Here is a 17,599-nt window from a genome sequence, read left to right as displayed (position 1 = left end):
GGCCATGGGATAAAATCCAGACCCCTTGTGATGACCTCCACTGCTGTCCCCGGTCTGGGTTCTGCTTGCCTCTCCAATCTTCTCTCTCAGAAGCAGCGGTGCTGTGCAATTCAGAGCCCGGGCTTTGGAGCTAGACTGCCGGGACCCAGTCCTAGCACAGCTGCTTATGGGTTGTGTAAACCTGGGAGAGTTAATTAACATCTCTGTGCCTCAAGTTCTTCATTTGCCAAATAGGGACAATAATCATACCTTCCTTAGAGTTGTGCTAAAGATTAAGTGCATTAATATGTGTAGGATGTTTAGAACAATTCTTGACACAATAAATATTAGGGGTTTTATAATTATCTCTTGCAAATTTCCTGTGCAACCTTCATAAAGTGACATAGCTCTCTGAATAAGTTCTACCGTCTTCATTCCTCTGCCTTTGTATGTGCTGTTTCTCCTGCCTGGAATTTCCTTCCTCTTCTCATCCATAAAGACAAGCTCTTCTATGAAGCCTTTCTTGATTTTACTCCCTAAGTATTATTCTTCCTTCTGCCAGGGCTGCACTTACTACTACTGCAGTTATCAAAACATATTGGAATTAAGTGACGATGCATGTCTGTTTTCTTTAATTGTCTATTAGCTTCTTGAAGGCAGGGGACTAGGTCTCATTTATTTCTGAAATCCCAGTGCCTAGCACAGTTTTGTCTTAGAGTGTTCATTCAATAAATATTTGTGGAATGACTAAATCTAAACCGGGATGATCCAGGTTCTGAAAGGGATCGAGAGGATACAGGGACAATGAGCATACACAATATGATGCATGTAGGCTCACTTAATTTTCTCTGTGCCCACTCTCTGCTAATGTAATCTTGAGAGCTGGAGAAATGGGCATAATTTTTCTATTGAGGCCATTACAAATATGTATTTGTAATACGTATTTATGTAACACGTAAGAAACATATGGTTACTTACACGTTAAAAGAGTATTTTCCTCTAGTCTCAAAACCTAACTTCTCATATTCTGTATTAGGAAGTGTATACCTAATTCAGTGAGTGGATGAAATAATATATTTGAGGAATATGATACTGAGGGAAAGGACACATTTAGAAAAGGAAGATCTGTGACCTGGGGCTCCAAAAATGTGTTATAATATCGTAGAGACCAGTTTGGAACTAGAAAAGGGCTGCTGCTATGTACAAAAGACTGTAGGGGAACCTCTTCTGTTTTAGTATTAAATATCTTTGTAAGCAGTACATTTGTTTGTCTTCTCACAGACAGCAATGTAATTACCTATTTTTAATCTTTAAAGAGAAGATGGTTATAAAGAACTATTAAAGAAAATAGATCATTAGTTTCTTAGCATTAGCAAGGATTTTAAAGACCATCTCATTAAATCTCATTTTATTGGTAAGGAAGCCAAGATTAAAGGATGTGACTTTCCCAAGGTCCCTTGGGGACGGTGGAAGCACAGGGTCTTCACATCTGCAGTCCAGAGGCCTTTCCTTTACTTCGTTCTCTCTCAGTGCTTTGCAAAGTGTGGTCCTTGGACCACCTCCGTCAGAATCACCAGGGTGCTTGTTAACACCCTGGCTTTACACCAAACCCTGAATCCAGATCTCTAGGGACAGAGCCCAGGAATGTGCATTTTAATCAAGTTCTCTGGATGATTCATACAAAATAATAGCCTTTATTAAATCCGTGGAAACTTTCCTACTATTTCTGATTTCCTTTACTCCTTTCCCCTTATCAAAACTACTTCAGCTGTTAAAACTACAATTCAAAACTTCTAAAAATTCTACCATGATTTCTGAATAAATTTATATCAACATGGTTAAACATGTTGCCTCCCTTTGTCCTTTGCCCTGCCCCCCCCTTTTATTTTTGCCCTACTAGGCATATGTCTAGCAATTTTTTTCCTTGGTAATTTGTCTTTTGACCAAATACCTGCTTGCTGCTACTTACATTTGTGTCCTGGGATGGCTCCTGAGGGCACCATCACGCTTATTGACAAAGCCCAGCATGGAGCTGTCTTTAGTATTATAGGCTGTAACAGGGAGTGTGAATGGACTCACATGGACTTAATAACATTGAGTTAGAGGAGGCAGAGCCATAGCATCACTGCTCTGGTCACAAGAAAGAAAGAAGAAAAGATGGGAATTTTAGGAGGTCCGTGGTTCCAGCCATAGCAGTGAGGACAAATTATCTTTCAGAGACTAGGTAAGACTTAGTGGCTAGCTCTAGAATTTCTAAACTCCAGGAACTCAGGAATGGTTATCTGGTGGGAAGTGGGAGGTAGGATATTTATCATAAAAATTTTTTCACATGGAGAACACTTATTTTACTTAGATTATTAATTGCAGTTAGTTTGGGGGGTGCTAGAGATTAGGGCACTTGTCTTCAAGCTTTGTTAGCATAAGGTTGTGTACTCATTTGAGAAGGCTTAGGGTGGGGGCTGGTGAGGATTATCAAGGTGGGTTAAAGTCTCCCCTCCCCACAATCATCTCTTGACTGTATCCAGAAATGGTTTCCTGTTGATGAGAATAAAACCATGTGGCTTCAAAAGAGTTATTTAGAAGGCGACTGATAGAATACTGAGAGGAGAGTGGGAAGGGTGATGAATAATGAACACTGGAGGGTAGATGGTGTCAGACCTAAATGAAAGAAAAGGAAAAGAAGAGACAGAGAATAATACTCATCTACCCTCAGTTTTGTCACATTTTTTAACAATTCCTTTCACTCTCACTGTTCTGAAAGCCAAATGATATTTCTGCTGTTCCTTATAGATGAGGAAAAAAGTCTCAAAAAGGATGTTTTGTCCAGTGATACTCAGTGGTACATGAACACTACTGCCAAGGATTCGTATCCAACTCTGAGGAAGCCCAAAGTCCAGGTCCTTCCGCTGTACGACCTTGCTGCTTCTATCTAACTTGGGGATTGATGGGAGAAGAAAAGAAGAGAAAGAGATTGGCGAAGTATCTTAGAGAGGCATCTGGTTTTGTGTCTGAAGGACACATGCGGGGAATAATAAAATTACTAAATCTTAGTAAATGTGGCATAGGGACAGCAGGATTATCTTTTGAAGCATGCTCTTTTACGTTTGAAGTTAAATGAAATGCCAAGGCAGCCAGCATTTGTAGCAGAAACATTTTAAAAATTAGTCAGTAAAATAGAAACGTAAGTCCCATCCAGTGTATGTTAGTGATAGCATTAAGATTAACTTTAAGCTCAGGATTGTAGTGGTCAAGGTGGCCTAAGTCTCTTTGAAGGGAAGTGGTGGCTACTTCTAGAAGCTATGTTTGCAATTATTTAATCTTTGTGGAATGCCGACCATGTGACTAGTGAAAATTTCTGTAAATGAAGTTGTTATTTATACTGGCCTTTAGTAACCTCAAAATACCTGCAAATAAAATTTTAATTTTTGAGGAAAATCTAATACAGAATAAACACTTAGGTATACTTTTAAAAACGGATTTTTTAATAGTTGAAAGAGAAACTTAACTAGATGCCAGTTGTAAAGTAAAAAATTCCCATTTTTAAACTATTAAAAAATACTTTGCAAACATCCCACCAACCAAGACTTGTATCAAAAGAAAATCGTTGGCATCGACAATAAGGCGCGTGCAGAACAAAATATGACTTCCTGAGTTTCTTTGCATGCAAATACTTACAGCGTTTCATTATTTGATTTCCTTACTGTGCTTTCACATTGTTCGGAAATGTTTTCAAAAATGGAAAATGAAAAATTCTGTCTGAAAGAGAAGAGGTTAAAAAAAAAAGCAGTTGAGCTTTGGTCTTGAAGCCTGATCGTATGTCTATTTATGCTTTGTTCATCCAAATGCTTTCCCTGTTACCCCAGTGTCATGCTCTGCGCCATTATCCTGAAATGCTTCCTGAGGAGAGAGGAAAGGCTTCCGAATTGTCATTAGAGTACTTCCAGCTTAGATAAAACGCTTCTGAATACTAAGTGTTTTGTGTGGGCTCTATGGATGAAAAAACTTAAGTTTGTCATATTGAATCATGGATTTTTTCAGTGCTTATTAACAGCTACTTTTATGCTGCATTGAGGTCTGCTCCTTACCACTCTCCTTTCCACATCAGTCTTGATTAACAAGTAACCATTTGGAGTTCATGGCTTTGAATTGGAACTGGGCATCTCTTTCGTAAGGATTTGAAGATATTGTATTTTGATGTGAGTTTGAGGCTCTCTTTCTTATGTGCAGAAACATGCATGGGGGCTCCCTGCTCCTCCATCTTTCACTCTAAGAAGTTTAGCCTATGGAAAGAGGAGAAATGCCAGGAAAATAAAAGGAGGCCTATACTTACCTAAGGGAGTACTTAGGTAGGGATGAAACCTAAGGGAGGTACAAATGAATAGTAGAGACACAAGGGGAAAGAGGGCAGGCTGTAAGGGCTTCAGCCTCTACTGAGGAGGAAGAGAAATGAGGCAATTCAAACTGGACGTTTCTATGTTTTATTCTTCTCCAATACTAATGAGACAATTCCTTATAGGAATAACTTCATACAAAAGCAGGAAGGTGGGTAATATTTGACCAGAATTTGGTCAGGATTATTTGACCTTCTGGACTTACTCTCACAAATTAATCAACTTATTGTTTGAGTCAGGATTGTAAATCCTCAAACTTGGATCAAATAGAGAGTGTGTATGTGTGTGTGTGTGTTGCTGGCTTTGTGTGTTTGACACTTAGAGATATTGTGTGTGAACACATTCACAGTTAACAGAAAATGTGGGTATTCTTGGCCTTCAGATAATAGAACTGGGTGCTGTCTACTCTTTTTTGAAATTTTAACCATAGATACCAAGGAGGTCTTGAGGGCCATCTGCCCAGGCAGCTGTGTGCATTATCCACGCAGAGGAGCGACTTAGAGTTTGCACAAACATTCCATAGGCCCAGCTTTAGGCTCTCCATCCTCACTGGCTTCAAGTTTTAGGTTGCAGAGGGAGTCAGTTAAAGCTTGTAATTCTAATCAAGACAACCTCCATGTAGCTACATTCCCATCTCATCCTGATACTGGCTCATAATTGCATAGTTCTTTCTTTTTTTTTTACCCAGAGGTAGTCAGTCTCTTTCATCAACTGGAATAAAAATTCTTGAAGTTTTTACATGCTAGTAATTTCAGAAGGGTTGTGACCTCTTTGCCACAAAGGTGTAGGTGTCCAGAGTCAGCTTTATCATTAACCAGAATCTATATCATTCTCCTTATTGGTCTCTTGTCAGCTTTGCTAGCTTCTAACCCATCCTCTCCCTGCTGCCAGAGTGATATTTTGTGGAAGCAAATTTCAATAATCTTTCTTTAAATTCTTCATGGGTCCCCATCCTCTAAATAACTTGGCCTGGCACTCAGAAGCCATCATGGCCCGCATCTCCCTGGTTTCCTCTCCTGACTCATTTTCCTCCACCTACCCATAAGTTTTGTTCCAGTTTTTCTGAACAACTTTCATCTCCTGTCTCTTGCCTTTGTGTTTTCACGTGAGCCATTCTGTCTTCTTCGCATGTTTTCCTTTACACTTATCTAGGCAGCTCCTACCTGTTCTTCAAGACTCAGCTTCAGCATAAGTCACTTTCCTCAGGAAGCCTTCCATAAGCCCTGCTGCCATTTAGAAGCTCTTTCTTCCTCTTGCTCCCAGAGCACTCTGTTCTGTTCTCAGCTCTGTCATAACATTTTCTTAAATAGTGGTTCTCTTGTGTGTTGCCCGCACACAGCAGTCTCTGACTTATCATTGTGTCTTCAGACTTGCACGGTGTTTGGAACATAGTAAGTGCTCAACTAATGTTCTTTGAAGCTCATTTAATGGTGCATGACTCTTTGAACACAGCAAGCATTTTGTCTTCTCAGCTACCTCGAAGGCTTCAGGTAGAACCTAACCTCCTATGCAAGGCACAAATAATACATGCTCGTTGATTAATTACAAATAACTAATTTTGGTCGATTCCAAACAAAGACAGCAGCATCCTAGTGTCATTCAGTACCTTATCTAATTAACTGATTGAGAATATCTCCTTAGGCTGCAATAATAACCCTTTAGGGCAATGTTTTCCTAACTGTGAGTTATGGCCCCTTAGTGGGTCATGAAAACAATAGAGTGCATCAAAATTGTCATTAATAACAAGCAAACATAAAATAGACAAGAAAATATCCGAGTATATCACATATATAAAACTTAAGTATTGTTTTATTTCAGTCACATATGTGACATGGTTACTGGGTTGCGATGCACAAAAGGTATTTCTTACTATGCATCTTAGTCAAAATGTCTGGGAAACATTGCTCTATTCGTTCCTTAACGAATGAAATTCTGCCACCCTGCCACCCATTCTGGATTGAAGTGAATCAGTAAGATGCCTTCCACTGGACACAAACCAGCCATGAGTTCATGCCATTTCTGTTCCTATACTGAGCTAATACTTGGGAGGCTGGAATTCTATTCTGAAATAGAAAATGCTCTTCTACTGGGAGAGAAATAGCCTTAAAAAACCTTCTATAGTATTTTGTATGCATTTTTTAAATTAAAGATTAGGATATTAGGTACGTTTTACCCTCGTGGGCGTAATTCCCCCCACTTCATTAAAAATAATGTTCTCTGATAAGGATTAGAACTAATTGATCTTTGAGATGCCAGTTTTATACTCCATTTTGCAATTGCTAAAATAGGCTATGATTCAGTTTACCCAGAATTGGCTACAAAGGTCTTTTAGCTGCAGGCTGAAACAACTATTTGGCAACAATTTTCAGAAGGGAACAGGACATTTTATTTTTTTCTTGTCTGTCTGAAAGTGACCCCATGGCTATGAAGGTCGCCCAGAAGGCTGGGAGTGAAGGAGCAGGGGGCTGTCCACCAGGTGACTATTTTGAAATCTGAGTTTCTGCCACAGCTTGGCAGCCTTTACCGTCTTTTTTTTTTTTTTTTTTTACTTACTCTTTTGTTGGCAAGTTTCTAAAAGCACAGCAGTGGCTGGGGTAAGTCAACAAGGCATCCAGGAGATTGGTAAATTTTTCTCTTGATGGCAATTTTTTTAGAGAATAAGATGACGTGGCAATTAGTGTCTGAATGGACTCCAGCCCATAGCTCGGCAGGGCCTGCAATTTGGTAGAAGAAATATCCCTGAACAATAAAGGGAAGAAAGGCTTTTTATTTATTTTATATGTTTTATTCTGAGAATGAAACCTCCTCTCAACAAACAGTATCATTCTGGGTTCTGAGGAATCTTTTCTTCATCTTGCTTTCCCCCTAATTTTCCATTTCAGTTACTCTCATTAAGATCTGAATTCAAAAAGCCTGTTCTGTGGGTTTTTTTCTCATGCACCCCATTATTCTTTTCAAGGTTGAGCATAACTCCTTGTACCTGGCATACATTTATTAGCACTCTCTCTAGCTCCCCTCTCCTGATTCCTTTTCCCCACTCTTTCTCTCCGTCTCCTTCTCTCCACTTAGCAGAAGTGAAATAACCACTTGCTTTGTGAGACAGCAGGCACATGCAGTGACATCAGCTTTTGTGCTCTACCCCAGGGGGAAATATTCAGGGCTTCAGATGCCTCCGTCCTTGATTGATCAAGCCCTGCAGGAGAGGTTTTCACGAAGCATAGGCTGCTTACCCTATTAGGAGCTGCTGTGTGGCATTAGCCATCATCTACCCAGGAAGCAGAATATGTTCTCTAATGGCAAACTGGATTCATCTGTTCGAAGCCAGCAAACACTCAGCCATGAACTGTGTGGAAAGCTCAGGCTTTGTAAACAAGGTCCCGAACTCCTCAGTTTTATTAGACTTGAAGCAATGTCCAAGAAAATTCCAAACACATTAAATGTCAGGAGGAAGAGGAATCAGTGGGAATTTAAAAATTCTGCTCATCTTCTGAGTGGCTGTTGCTGATGCCCCACGAAGCTTTTCCAGCAGCACAGCTCCCTCAGCAATCTGCCCCAGTACGTAGTGCCCGGCACATGGGAGGGGATCAGTAGGTGATCGATGGAAGAGGAACTTGACAACATGGAATGATAACTAGGGTAGGCCCTTGGCAGAACAACTAAGACAGCAGGACTTCCCCCGGGGCCTTCAGACTTTCCTGCTTTTGCGTCCCTGTTGATTTAAATAACCAGTGTTCTCGTCCTGCTTTGTAGAGTTATAATCCTCCATGTGTTAGGGGTTGAGCACAGGACTCTGCAGACTTGGTGTTGTGTATTTTTGTGTGTTTCTTGAATGGGTATATTTAAAATTAGGATCTTAGAAATGGCAAGGCCTCATCACAAAGGAATGAGTCCCTGATAGAGGATTTTCAGTCTCAGTGACATGCCAGTGGGGGAAATATTTTTTGGGGTGTGGGTGGAATGGATGCTTCTAGACACTGGTCAAATCCTAGGGGTGTAACGAGAACAACCACTTGGGAAGGAAGGGACCTAGGTCTTGTCCCACTGTTCTGGACATGACAGTGTAGGTGTCTGCAGTGCTCACAGCCATTTCTAAGCAGCTGACCAAGCAGTTCTTCAAGCAAAGATGCATTCAGGGGTCTTGGTACAACACTAAATCATGTTCCATGTCTGAGCCAGAGGCAGCTCTCTTTGTCCAGTGGCTGAGTAGGTGGCCAGCTTTCTGTAAGAGCTCTGCCCACCGGGTGTGCTAGACTGGAGAGTATTCAGCCAACCTACAAGATTCTGAGTCTGATGTACTTTGAATATGAGACATATAAAAAAGACCCCTAGGATAAGGTGGCCAGAATCAGAGAGACAGCAGAAAAGGCAGTGGGCAAGAGCCATGAGGTCGTGGAAGCCACGAGTAAGCAGAAGTCATGAGATTGAGTGGAGAGAGTTAGGATTGATAGCAGCAGAAGTTAGGAAGTAGAAAGATGCTGGAATTTTAGTGGTGGGAGTAGGGAAGTAGAGTCAGAGGTTGATAGTAGCAGGAGTTCAGAAGTAGAGTCAGAATGGATAATGGCAGGAGCTAGGAAATAGATGCAGTCAGGAGTTTATAGTGGTAGGAGCTAGGAACTAGACGTTGAGCTCGATAGTGGCAGGGGTAGGAAGTAGACAAGTGTTAAGAATTGATAGCAGGTGGGAGTTAGGAAGTAGATAGTGAGGACTTGATAGGGGCAGGAGCTAGGAAGTAATGGTTGGAAATAGAAAGTAGACAGTTATGAGTTGATACTGGCAGGATCTAGTATATAAAGAATAACTGGGACAGTTCACGCATGTCCTTCCCTGGCAAAAAACCTTACAGCCTCCCCATCTCAGAGAAAAGGCAAAGTTTGTGTAATGGCCACAGGACCTTCTAGGACCTGGCTATCTGCCACCTCTCTGTCCTTATGTTCTATGACTCTCTTCTTTGCTCACTTTGCCATACTGGCCTCTTTGCTGTTCTTCAAATATACAAGGCAAAATCTTGCCTCAGGGCCTTTGCTGGTCCTTGTTTTGGAATGCTTGTCCAGCAGATATCCACATAACTTGCTCCCTTCTTTCAGGTGTTTGCTCAAATGGAACGTTTTCAGGATTGTCCTCCCTGGCCATCCTCTTTAAAACGGTAACTCCCTCTCTCTAGAACTCCTCCCCAAGCAACTGATACCATTGGCCCACTTCATATTTTATTTACTTATTTGATCCTTGTCTGTCCTGCTCTGTTCTATGAAAGCAGAGGCATTTGTCTTATCTTGTTCTCTGTTATTTCCCTGATGCCTAATCTAGTGACTACCACATAGTATGGGCTCATAAAAGAGTTACTGAATAAATGAATGAATAAACAAACAAATGAACCGGGTTACCCTGCTCATTATATTTTTAGCACTTTTTTCATTTTAAATGACATGTCTATTCTTTACTTTGCCTGTTTAATGCCTCCCCTATGTGACTATAATCTCTCGAAGGGTGAGGACTGGGGCTATTTCGCTCACCACTGTCTCTTCGGCATGGTGCCTTATAAATAAGACATGTTCAATCAATGTTGAATGAATGAGTAATGCCGGGCTGGAGTAGCAGGTAATAGACTGTCCCCTCGGGGAGGGCATATTGTGGTCGCCCTGTGTTAGAGTGTCTGGAACCCTGTTGCCTTCTCCCTGAAGCCTGATTGCCGCTGTACTCCTTCTCTGCAGGATGTTTAAGTCTTCTCGAAGCTTCATCAGGTGACAACTGATTCAATATCCTGTTCCTCCTAATTTTTCCGTATGTCCTTACACTAAAACCCCATTAACTGAGGGAGCCTGGCTCCAGCTCTTGCACCCTCAGAGAGTCTGACACATAGCAGCTCAGCCCTGTCCAGCCAAGTGCCAGGAGCAAGTCAGATCTCTGGCCTTGGATTCCCATGAGTGGATTCCACGTGGATGGCCACACTGTCTGCCAGCACATGGGGCCACCCTCCGTATCTGCTGTCGTGGGTTGAATTGTGTCCCCTCCAAAATTCATATCTTGGAGTCTAAAGCTCAGTACCTCAGAATGTGACCTTGTTTGGAGATAGGGTCTTTGCAGAGGTAATCAAGTTAAAATGAGGTCATTCGGTGGGCCCTAATCCAATAGGACTGGCGTCCTTATAAAAAGGGGCAATTTGGAGATAGACACACACACACCTAGAATGCCGTGTGAAGATCGGAGTTATGCTGCCACAACCAGAAAGAACTGGCAGGAGCAAAGAGAGAGCCCTGAAACAGATCCTTCCCTCACAGCCCTCAGAAGGAATCAACCTCGCTGACACCTTGAATTTGCACTTCTAGCCTCTAGAGCTGTGAGATAAAATTTCCGTCGTTTAAACCAGTCCGTTTGTGGTACTCTTTTATGGCAGCCCTGATTCGTTTGGTCTTTCCAACAGCAGCCTTTCACACGTGGAGGCTGACGCCCCACAAAGCAGCCTGGGATGATGTGGTGGACACCCTGAGCGGCCTGCTGGGGTGCACTGGGTGGGGAGGGGAGGCAGCACCACTCTACTCACAAGATGCTCGGCCCTGTGGCCCCCTGGAAGGCTCCATTGTGCATCTTCTCCAGGTGTACATTTTCATTTAGCTCCCTGTGGGGAAGGACATTTTCCTCAGTGGAGTTTGCACCTCATGTATAGACATTCACAGCTGTGTACACATGTTTGGATCAACCTGCGTGTGTGGTGTGCAGGGTTAGAAGGGGAAAAGGGGGGAACTGTAGGGAAAGGGAAAAAAGCCATTCTTGATGGAATTGTGAAATTGCTGTCATGTGTGTTTGGCACCACCTATTTTTTTTTTGCAATTTCCCCCTTACTTGGTGGAAACCTTTGTCCTACAACTTAAAGTACTCACCCTCTCCTGTCCTAGAGTTTTGACAGTTTACTGCCGACAGCTGGGTAAGGATGAAAATGCTACTCCAAGTGGCTGAGGCTGAGTGGTTACCGTGCAGCCTGCTCTGTGTGGGACTCGCAGCCACTGTGACCTTGGAGGGCTCAGTGTGCTAATAGTAAAATAGTGAAGTTTGCAAATGCTTAAAGAGAAAAAGTAAAATCTTTCCAAGTTATCCCTTTTGTAACGTAATTTGCACTCTTTTTCTTTCAGATATGCATTTCTTAGTGAGTGAGGAAGGAGAGGAATTCAGCCTGTGTAGAATGCCCTGGGTGCCCCAGGGGGCTGGGCAGTATGAACGATTATTGCCTGATGTGTGTGTTGTGGAACGAAAGTGTTGGGAGTCACTGCCCTCAAGGCTGTGGAAGAAGCCAAAGCTATTATGGCAGTAGCTCCTCGAGGACCCTGTTCCCTTTAGCTCAAAGCAGCTCAGGCTAAACTCCTCAGTAGCAGCTCAGGCTGGCCCTGCTGAGCAGCCTCCTGTCTGGGCCCTGACACTGGTCTCCAAGCACAGGCCCTTCTCTGGGTAGACGAGAGAGCTAGAAGAGCAGTCCCTGGGTTCAGGCCTGCCAGCCTTCTTTTGAGTACTTTCTTCCTGTAAGAGAAGGGTGGTGACTCACAGAGCATTCTGGAAAACCCCGGACTGTGGGCACAGGGTGTATCTGTTGTTGCTGTGATGATTTCAAGCATGGGAACATGAGTCTCTGTACCACTGTTGCAATCAGTGTTACACAGCAAAATAAACACGCCAACACCACTGCTCACTCCTTTGCAGGATAACTAGGTAATTACGTGCACTCATCTCACAGCTTTGTGTATTCTTCATCGCCTTTCTGCTTGTCTGCACGTCAGGCCTGACTTTTAAAAACTGCAAAAGCCCCTGCATCTCACTCTCTGGGTGGCTGTTTTCCACGTTTCTACTAAGCATTCTCCTTGGAAACGCTCAGCCCTTTCATCAGATTGTACCTGTCAATCTCGCCTCATCCCATTTCTGGGTGTATTCCCATTTTCAAAGAGATGAGGTTGTCAGAGTCAATTGCTGTTTAAAATCTAAATCAAAAGAAATTTTCCTTCCCAAACCTTAATGGCTCTTCTTCCTGATTCGGTTTGTTTTAATTATGTTCAGTTATGGATATAAATCATTCAAATTGGGCTCCATGAGCAAAGAATCCTCATGTCAGGCAGGTCAGATTAATTGTTCAAATTTCATGACAGCATTTCATTTTTTATTAAAACCCAGTTCTTTCTGTATTCTGGTAACATTGCATTATGTAATTTGGTCAAAAAAAGATAAATCAATCCATTTCCCACATGGGGGTCACTTTTGAGAATTCTCCCAATGACATGACCATGCAGGTGTGAGCACAGTGGGAGAGCCCACAAGTTCACCAAAGTTTTCCTAGCTGGGGCGTTGTGGGGATGGCAGGGACTGACTCCTGGGGTGTCTGAGGGTGACCTGTGCTGCTCTGCTCTTCCCTGTCGTTAGTAGGTAGAGTATTCGAGAATGTTGCAGGGCTTCAGTGTCATTGTTCTGAGCAGCTTTGGATAGGCCTATTTATGAGGAAGAGCTGAATGTATAGTTTGAAAATTCTGCTCGATGGTTTTGAAAACTACTCCTCCCTCTCTGCTTACACTGTACGCTAGGTGAGCTTGACCTTAGAAGAGATTCATACTCCTCCCCACCGCCCTCAGTCCTACATGACTTGCTCCTGCTACATCTCCAGCTTTAACTCCAATCTTCCCCTTGCTGAAGACGCTCCCGCCACACTGGCGTCCTCTCAATTCCTGGAACTTACCAACTTCTTTTCTTTCCCTACTCGGGACCTTTGCACATGCTGTTGCCTCTTTCTGTAATGAGCTTCCCCCTCACAATTGCCAAGGTGGACTCCTTGGCTCAGACTCCAGGCTCCTTCATTTGGCTCAGACTAAAAATCATGTCCTTGGTGAGGCCATCCCTGAGCACCTTGCCTCAATTGTCAACTCCTATACTCTCTCAGCTCTCAGTAATGTGTTATTTCCTTCATTGTATATTATCACTACTTGGAATAATTTTATTTATCTGTTTACTTGCCTTTTTGTTTGTCTCTTCTGCTAGAACAGAAACTTCATGAGGGCAGAGACTGTGTCCACTCGACCATTACCATTGCAGACCCAGTATCTAACACAGTGCTTAATGTATCAGTGGTGCCTAATGAATGTTTGTTGAGTGAATACATGAATGACATTGACTTGTGTTCTTGGCAAACTAATTTATGTTCTTGGTTTCCTTTCTTGCAACAGTGAGATACAGACTGTTGACTAAGTGGCCTTTTTACAGTCCACACCCGTTTTGGTGTCTCTGTAATGGCTGAAACATTGCTGACCACCTGAAGTCCTCCCTCCTAAAGTTCCATTTTTCCCTGACCTCCCACAGAGGATGTACTGTATTGGTTTTCCTCCAAACTCTGTTTGATTTTGCTCTGGCTTCTCTTCCTCATCTCTTGTTTTCCTCCAAATTTATATCCAGTTTTCTTATTTTGCTCCCTTGTCCAGGTGACCTGATTCACAAAGGACTTCAGCCCCGTCTGTTCAGATGACCCTGGCATGTGTGTCTCTAGCCCTGGCTTTGCCTCTTCCAGCCTTTCTGCTAACAGATGAAACTTCTTTAAGCACTCATCTCATCCTTCCCATCCTGGAACATTCAATGGCTTCTCATTTTCTACAGAAGAGAGTCCAAATTCTTTACTGTGGCATCTAAGGTCCTTCCTACTTTGTCCCTAATTCATCTCTAGAACTTTCTAAAAAGTACTATTTGCTGCTCTATGAACACATCCCATGCTTCATCCTCTGGACCATTCTTCTTGCTTCCTCTGCCTGGAAGGCATTTTTCTTTTATCTTTGCCTGTCCTAGTTATGCCCAGCTCAAAGTCCAACTCTCTCAGGGGTTTCCTCCTGCTTTTGAAATCCCAGAGGATATTACCTTTCTCGGGGCAGGCATCGTGCTTTGACTTCTGTTTTAGTTACTACTTTATGTACCGTTTGTATACCATTTGGAGATACCTCTTCCTAGGCTATAAGCTCCTGTGGGGCAAACACCAGGGCTTATTTGTCTTCATTTCCTCTCAAAATATAGCATGTTCCTTCAGACACAGCTGATGCTTGGGAAACACTTGCTGAGTGAATCGTGGAATGAGGTGTCTGGGAGTACTGTGCCAGGAGAGGATATAAAGCCTCTGATTTAAGTTTGGCAGAAACAGATTCAGTTGGCCAGAGTGAACCCTCCATTAATGCAAGGGTTCTTGTTAATGAACCTTTCATTAAGTCATCAAATCAACAAGAAAATGAGGGTAAGTTCACTGCATAATAGGAAGGACAACTTTTTAAAAGCCACCATTTCTTGAGCACTTGGTATGTGCCAGACCCTGTGCTGAGCACATAAAAATATAATCTTAATTATTCATTTACTCATAAATAATTATATAATATAATCGATACCTAATAAATGAGCACCTACTATGTACCAGACACTGTGTTAAGTATAATACTCAAGGATACAAAACATATCTTTTCATTTTGGTGAGGGTATTTTCAAGACTATTAGCAGCTCCATTTTACAAATGAGGACATTAGAAAGGTTAAGTAACTTGCTCAAGGTCATATAAGCTAATAAATAGTGGGTTTGGAGTTTGAGTCCCAGTCAGTGACTTTTAGGCCTATTCTCTTAGCTACCAAATTATATACCATGGTATCAATGTAATGGGATCTTTGATTAAATATCTAAAGTTAAAAATAAATAGCATGTCATACAGAATTGTGCTTCTCAACTTCAGACTGGCAGCATCAGTATCTCCTGGAACTTATTAAAATTGCAAATTCTCAGGCCCTGCCTAGACCCATTGAATCAAAACCTCTGGCGGAGAGGCCTGGGAATTTGTGTTTTAACAATCTGCAGGTTCTTACGTGTGTTAAAGTTTGAGAAGCATTGGTGTGGATCATGATTTATACAACATACTTATTTTAACAGCCTTTTTGTTTGTTTATTTTCCTTGATGTTGGCTTTAGGTGAGCTTTCCACGTGCTTTTAGTTTTTACCATGTGCAACTGTAGATCGCTACCTTACCCTGTACTTGTTATGGTTTAAATGTCTCCAGCCTCACAAGCTTTGTGAATGTGTCACTCTTTTAGAAGAGGAGCCATAGAAAGAAAGAGAGATTGAGAACAATGAAGGAAACAGTAGTTCCCCTTGAGTTAAAGGCTGTTAACACTGGGGACTAGGGCAGGGTCTGGTGAAAGCACAAAGCTCCCTCACCTAGTGGAAAATGAGTTTCCTTCCCTACTAGCATCAGGAAGGTGGGACTCTCTGAGTAGGTCCGCTGTGGCTGCTTTGGCTGGTAAATGGTGTTACCCAATCTCTCTGTAGTGGGGCTGGGGGAAGAATTTCTTTCTGAAATTGTGCTGCCTCTAACACACCCTCAACCTGAGTGAGGCGGCTAGAGCAGGAGGCCATGAGATGGAGGAGGCATAAAGTAGGGTGTTGAATATTTCAGCAAACTGTCAACTTCAATGTATTGAGGCTACATCTGTCTTTGAAATCAGGGTGCTCTGGGGTTTCTAGCCAGCCAGCCAGTTGCCTAGTAACATGCATGAAACACTGAGAACTAGCCACTTGAAAGTTTATTTTTGCCCTGAGTTAGCTGCTGAAGATTGAATGTGATTTGGTAGCCAGAGCAGTATTTCATTTTTGTTCATGAGCTGGGGAAATAAGCAAATACTTACAGTGAAATCAGTGTCGTCCCGTTGAATGCGTGACTTTGTACTTCTTCAAATCCATTTCCATACAGTTTGCTAAAGGAGAGAGGAGAGGGGATTTAGGAATGGGAAGGAACTGAAAGAAACGCAGTTTGGAAGCATACGTTCTTCCTCCTGGGACACTCATTACTCAGATCATTGCTGGCATTCATAGTATCTAGCTGTTTCTCTAACATTTTAAATTCTGAGGGCCTGAGTGAATGAAGCTGTTCTTTTTACCCTAGTCTGCCTCTACCTCTACCATGACCACCACCACCAATTTATTGTTTATTGAGTGCCAGATACTTCACCAGCCATTCCCTGTGTGTTTTATGATTTAATCCTCATAACCATTTCCATTATACTAATAAGAAACCTAAGCCTTAGTGTTCTGTAACTTGCTTAAGGTTAAAGGAAAGCAGTGGCCTAGCTGTGAGTTGAGGCCAGAGCTGTCTAACACGTACGCCTTTCCTGGGTTCTGCAGGCCTGTGTGGGCATATGGGCTTTCTGGGATGTTGAAAGCTGGGGGCAAAGGAAGTCTCAAGTACTGAGTTCGCTTTTTTGTTTTTTTCTTGGATGAGTATGTGGTTTTGCTGAGCCAAATTTGGCTCCTCAACCAAGAAGATTTCAGTGTCTGGGGATGCAAAATCAATTTAGTCGGGTACAACCAGCATTTTAAAAAATGAAATAGCACAGAATAGAACAAATGGAAAGTATTAGAGTATGCTGCAAGTAATTGGGGTATTAATTTTTATGGAATTTTGTTCTACTATTTTTATATGGTGCATATATATACATATAAATACACACATATGTATACGTGTATGTATGTATATGTATACATAAACACAACACATATGTACTTCTACCCAGAATAGGACATAAGAGGCTCCTTAGAAACAGATACCGGGTAACATTAGAGCCAAAAAGGAGCCTAGGGAGGGTCAAGCAGCACCCCTTCATTTTACAAGGAAGGAAATGGGCTCAGAGAGAGGAAGTGACCGTCTGAATCCCACAATTGGCAGAATGGGACCAGAACACATTTTACCTGGGGCTCTTCCAGCACATCAGTTTTGCTGGTTGTTTTTACTTTTCTTCCTCCTGATATCCTCATGGCCTACCCGCCCTCTTCCTGCAGGGCTGTGCTCCATGTCATGTTCTCAGTGTGGCTGTTCCTGGCTGCCCTATGCAAAGTGTCAACCTCCCATCCCTCAACATTTCCTATCTACCCTCCCTGGTTGGTTTTTCCGCATTGCTTTATCACCATCTTACCCACAATTATATTTCACTTGTTTTTTGTCTACATCTTCCAGTCTTCCAGAAAAACATGAGCATCATGGGAACAAGGATTTTAAACTGTTTTGTTTATTGTAGAATCCCTGCTTCTGGAACAGTGCCTGGCATCTGGGAGTATTACACTTATTATATGTTAAATGAACTGGATGACCAGATGAGTCTCTGTAAGATGAATATCTTACTATACGTCATAGCCAAAAAAGTTGGAAAGCCACTGTCTTAAATGGAAATATTGGTATAAGTTCTTCATGAATG

General features: G+C 42.3%; 1 protein-coding gene across 1 annotated transcript in view; it reads right to left on the bottom strand.

The window, feature by feature from the left end:
* LHCGR (luteinizing hormone/choriogonadotropin receptor) overlaps positions 1-17,599 on the bottom strand; it is a 55,265-nt gene that overhangs the window by 2,978 nt on the left and 34,688 nt on the right. Inside the window, exons 7-10 of the mRNA XM_012638871.1 lie at positions 16,037-16,105; positions 10,909-10,983; positions 6,924-7,109; positions 3,655-3,735 (exon numbers count right to left, since the gene is read on the bottom strand). Coding sequence (XP_012494325.1) covers positions 3,655-3,735; positions 6,924-7,109; positions 10,909-10,983; positions 16,037-16,105 — 411 coding nt within the window. The remainder of the gene's footprint in view (positions 1-3,654; positions 3,736-6,923; positions 7,110-10,908; positions 10,984-16,036; positions 16,106-17,599) is intronic.

This window comes from Propithecus coquereli, unplaced genomic scaffold, assembly GCF_000956105.1.
Source record: "Propithecus coquereli isolate 6110/MARCELLA unplaced genomic scaffold, Pcoq_1.0 Scaffold136, whole genome shotgun sequence".
Lineage (NCBI taxonomy): Eukaryota > Metazoa > Chordata > Mammalia > Primates > Indriidae > Propithecus > Propithecus coquereli.
Note: the sequence above shows the minus strand (reverse complement) of the source record. Positions and strands in the feature narration are given on the sequence as shown.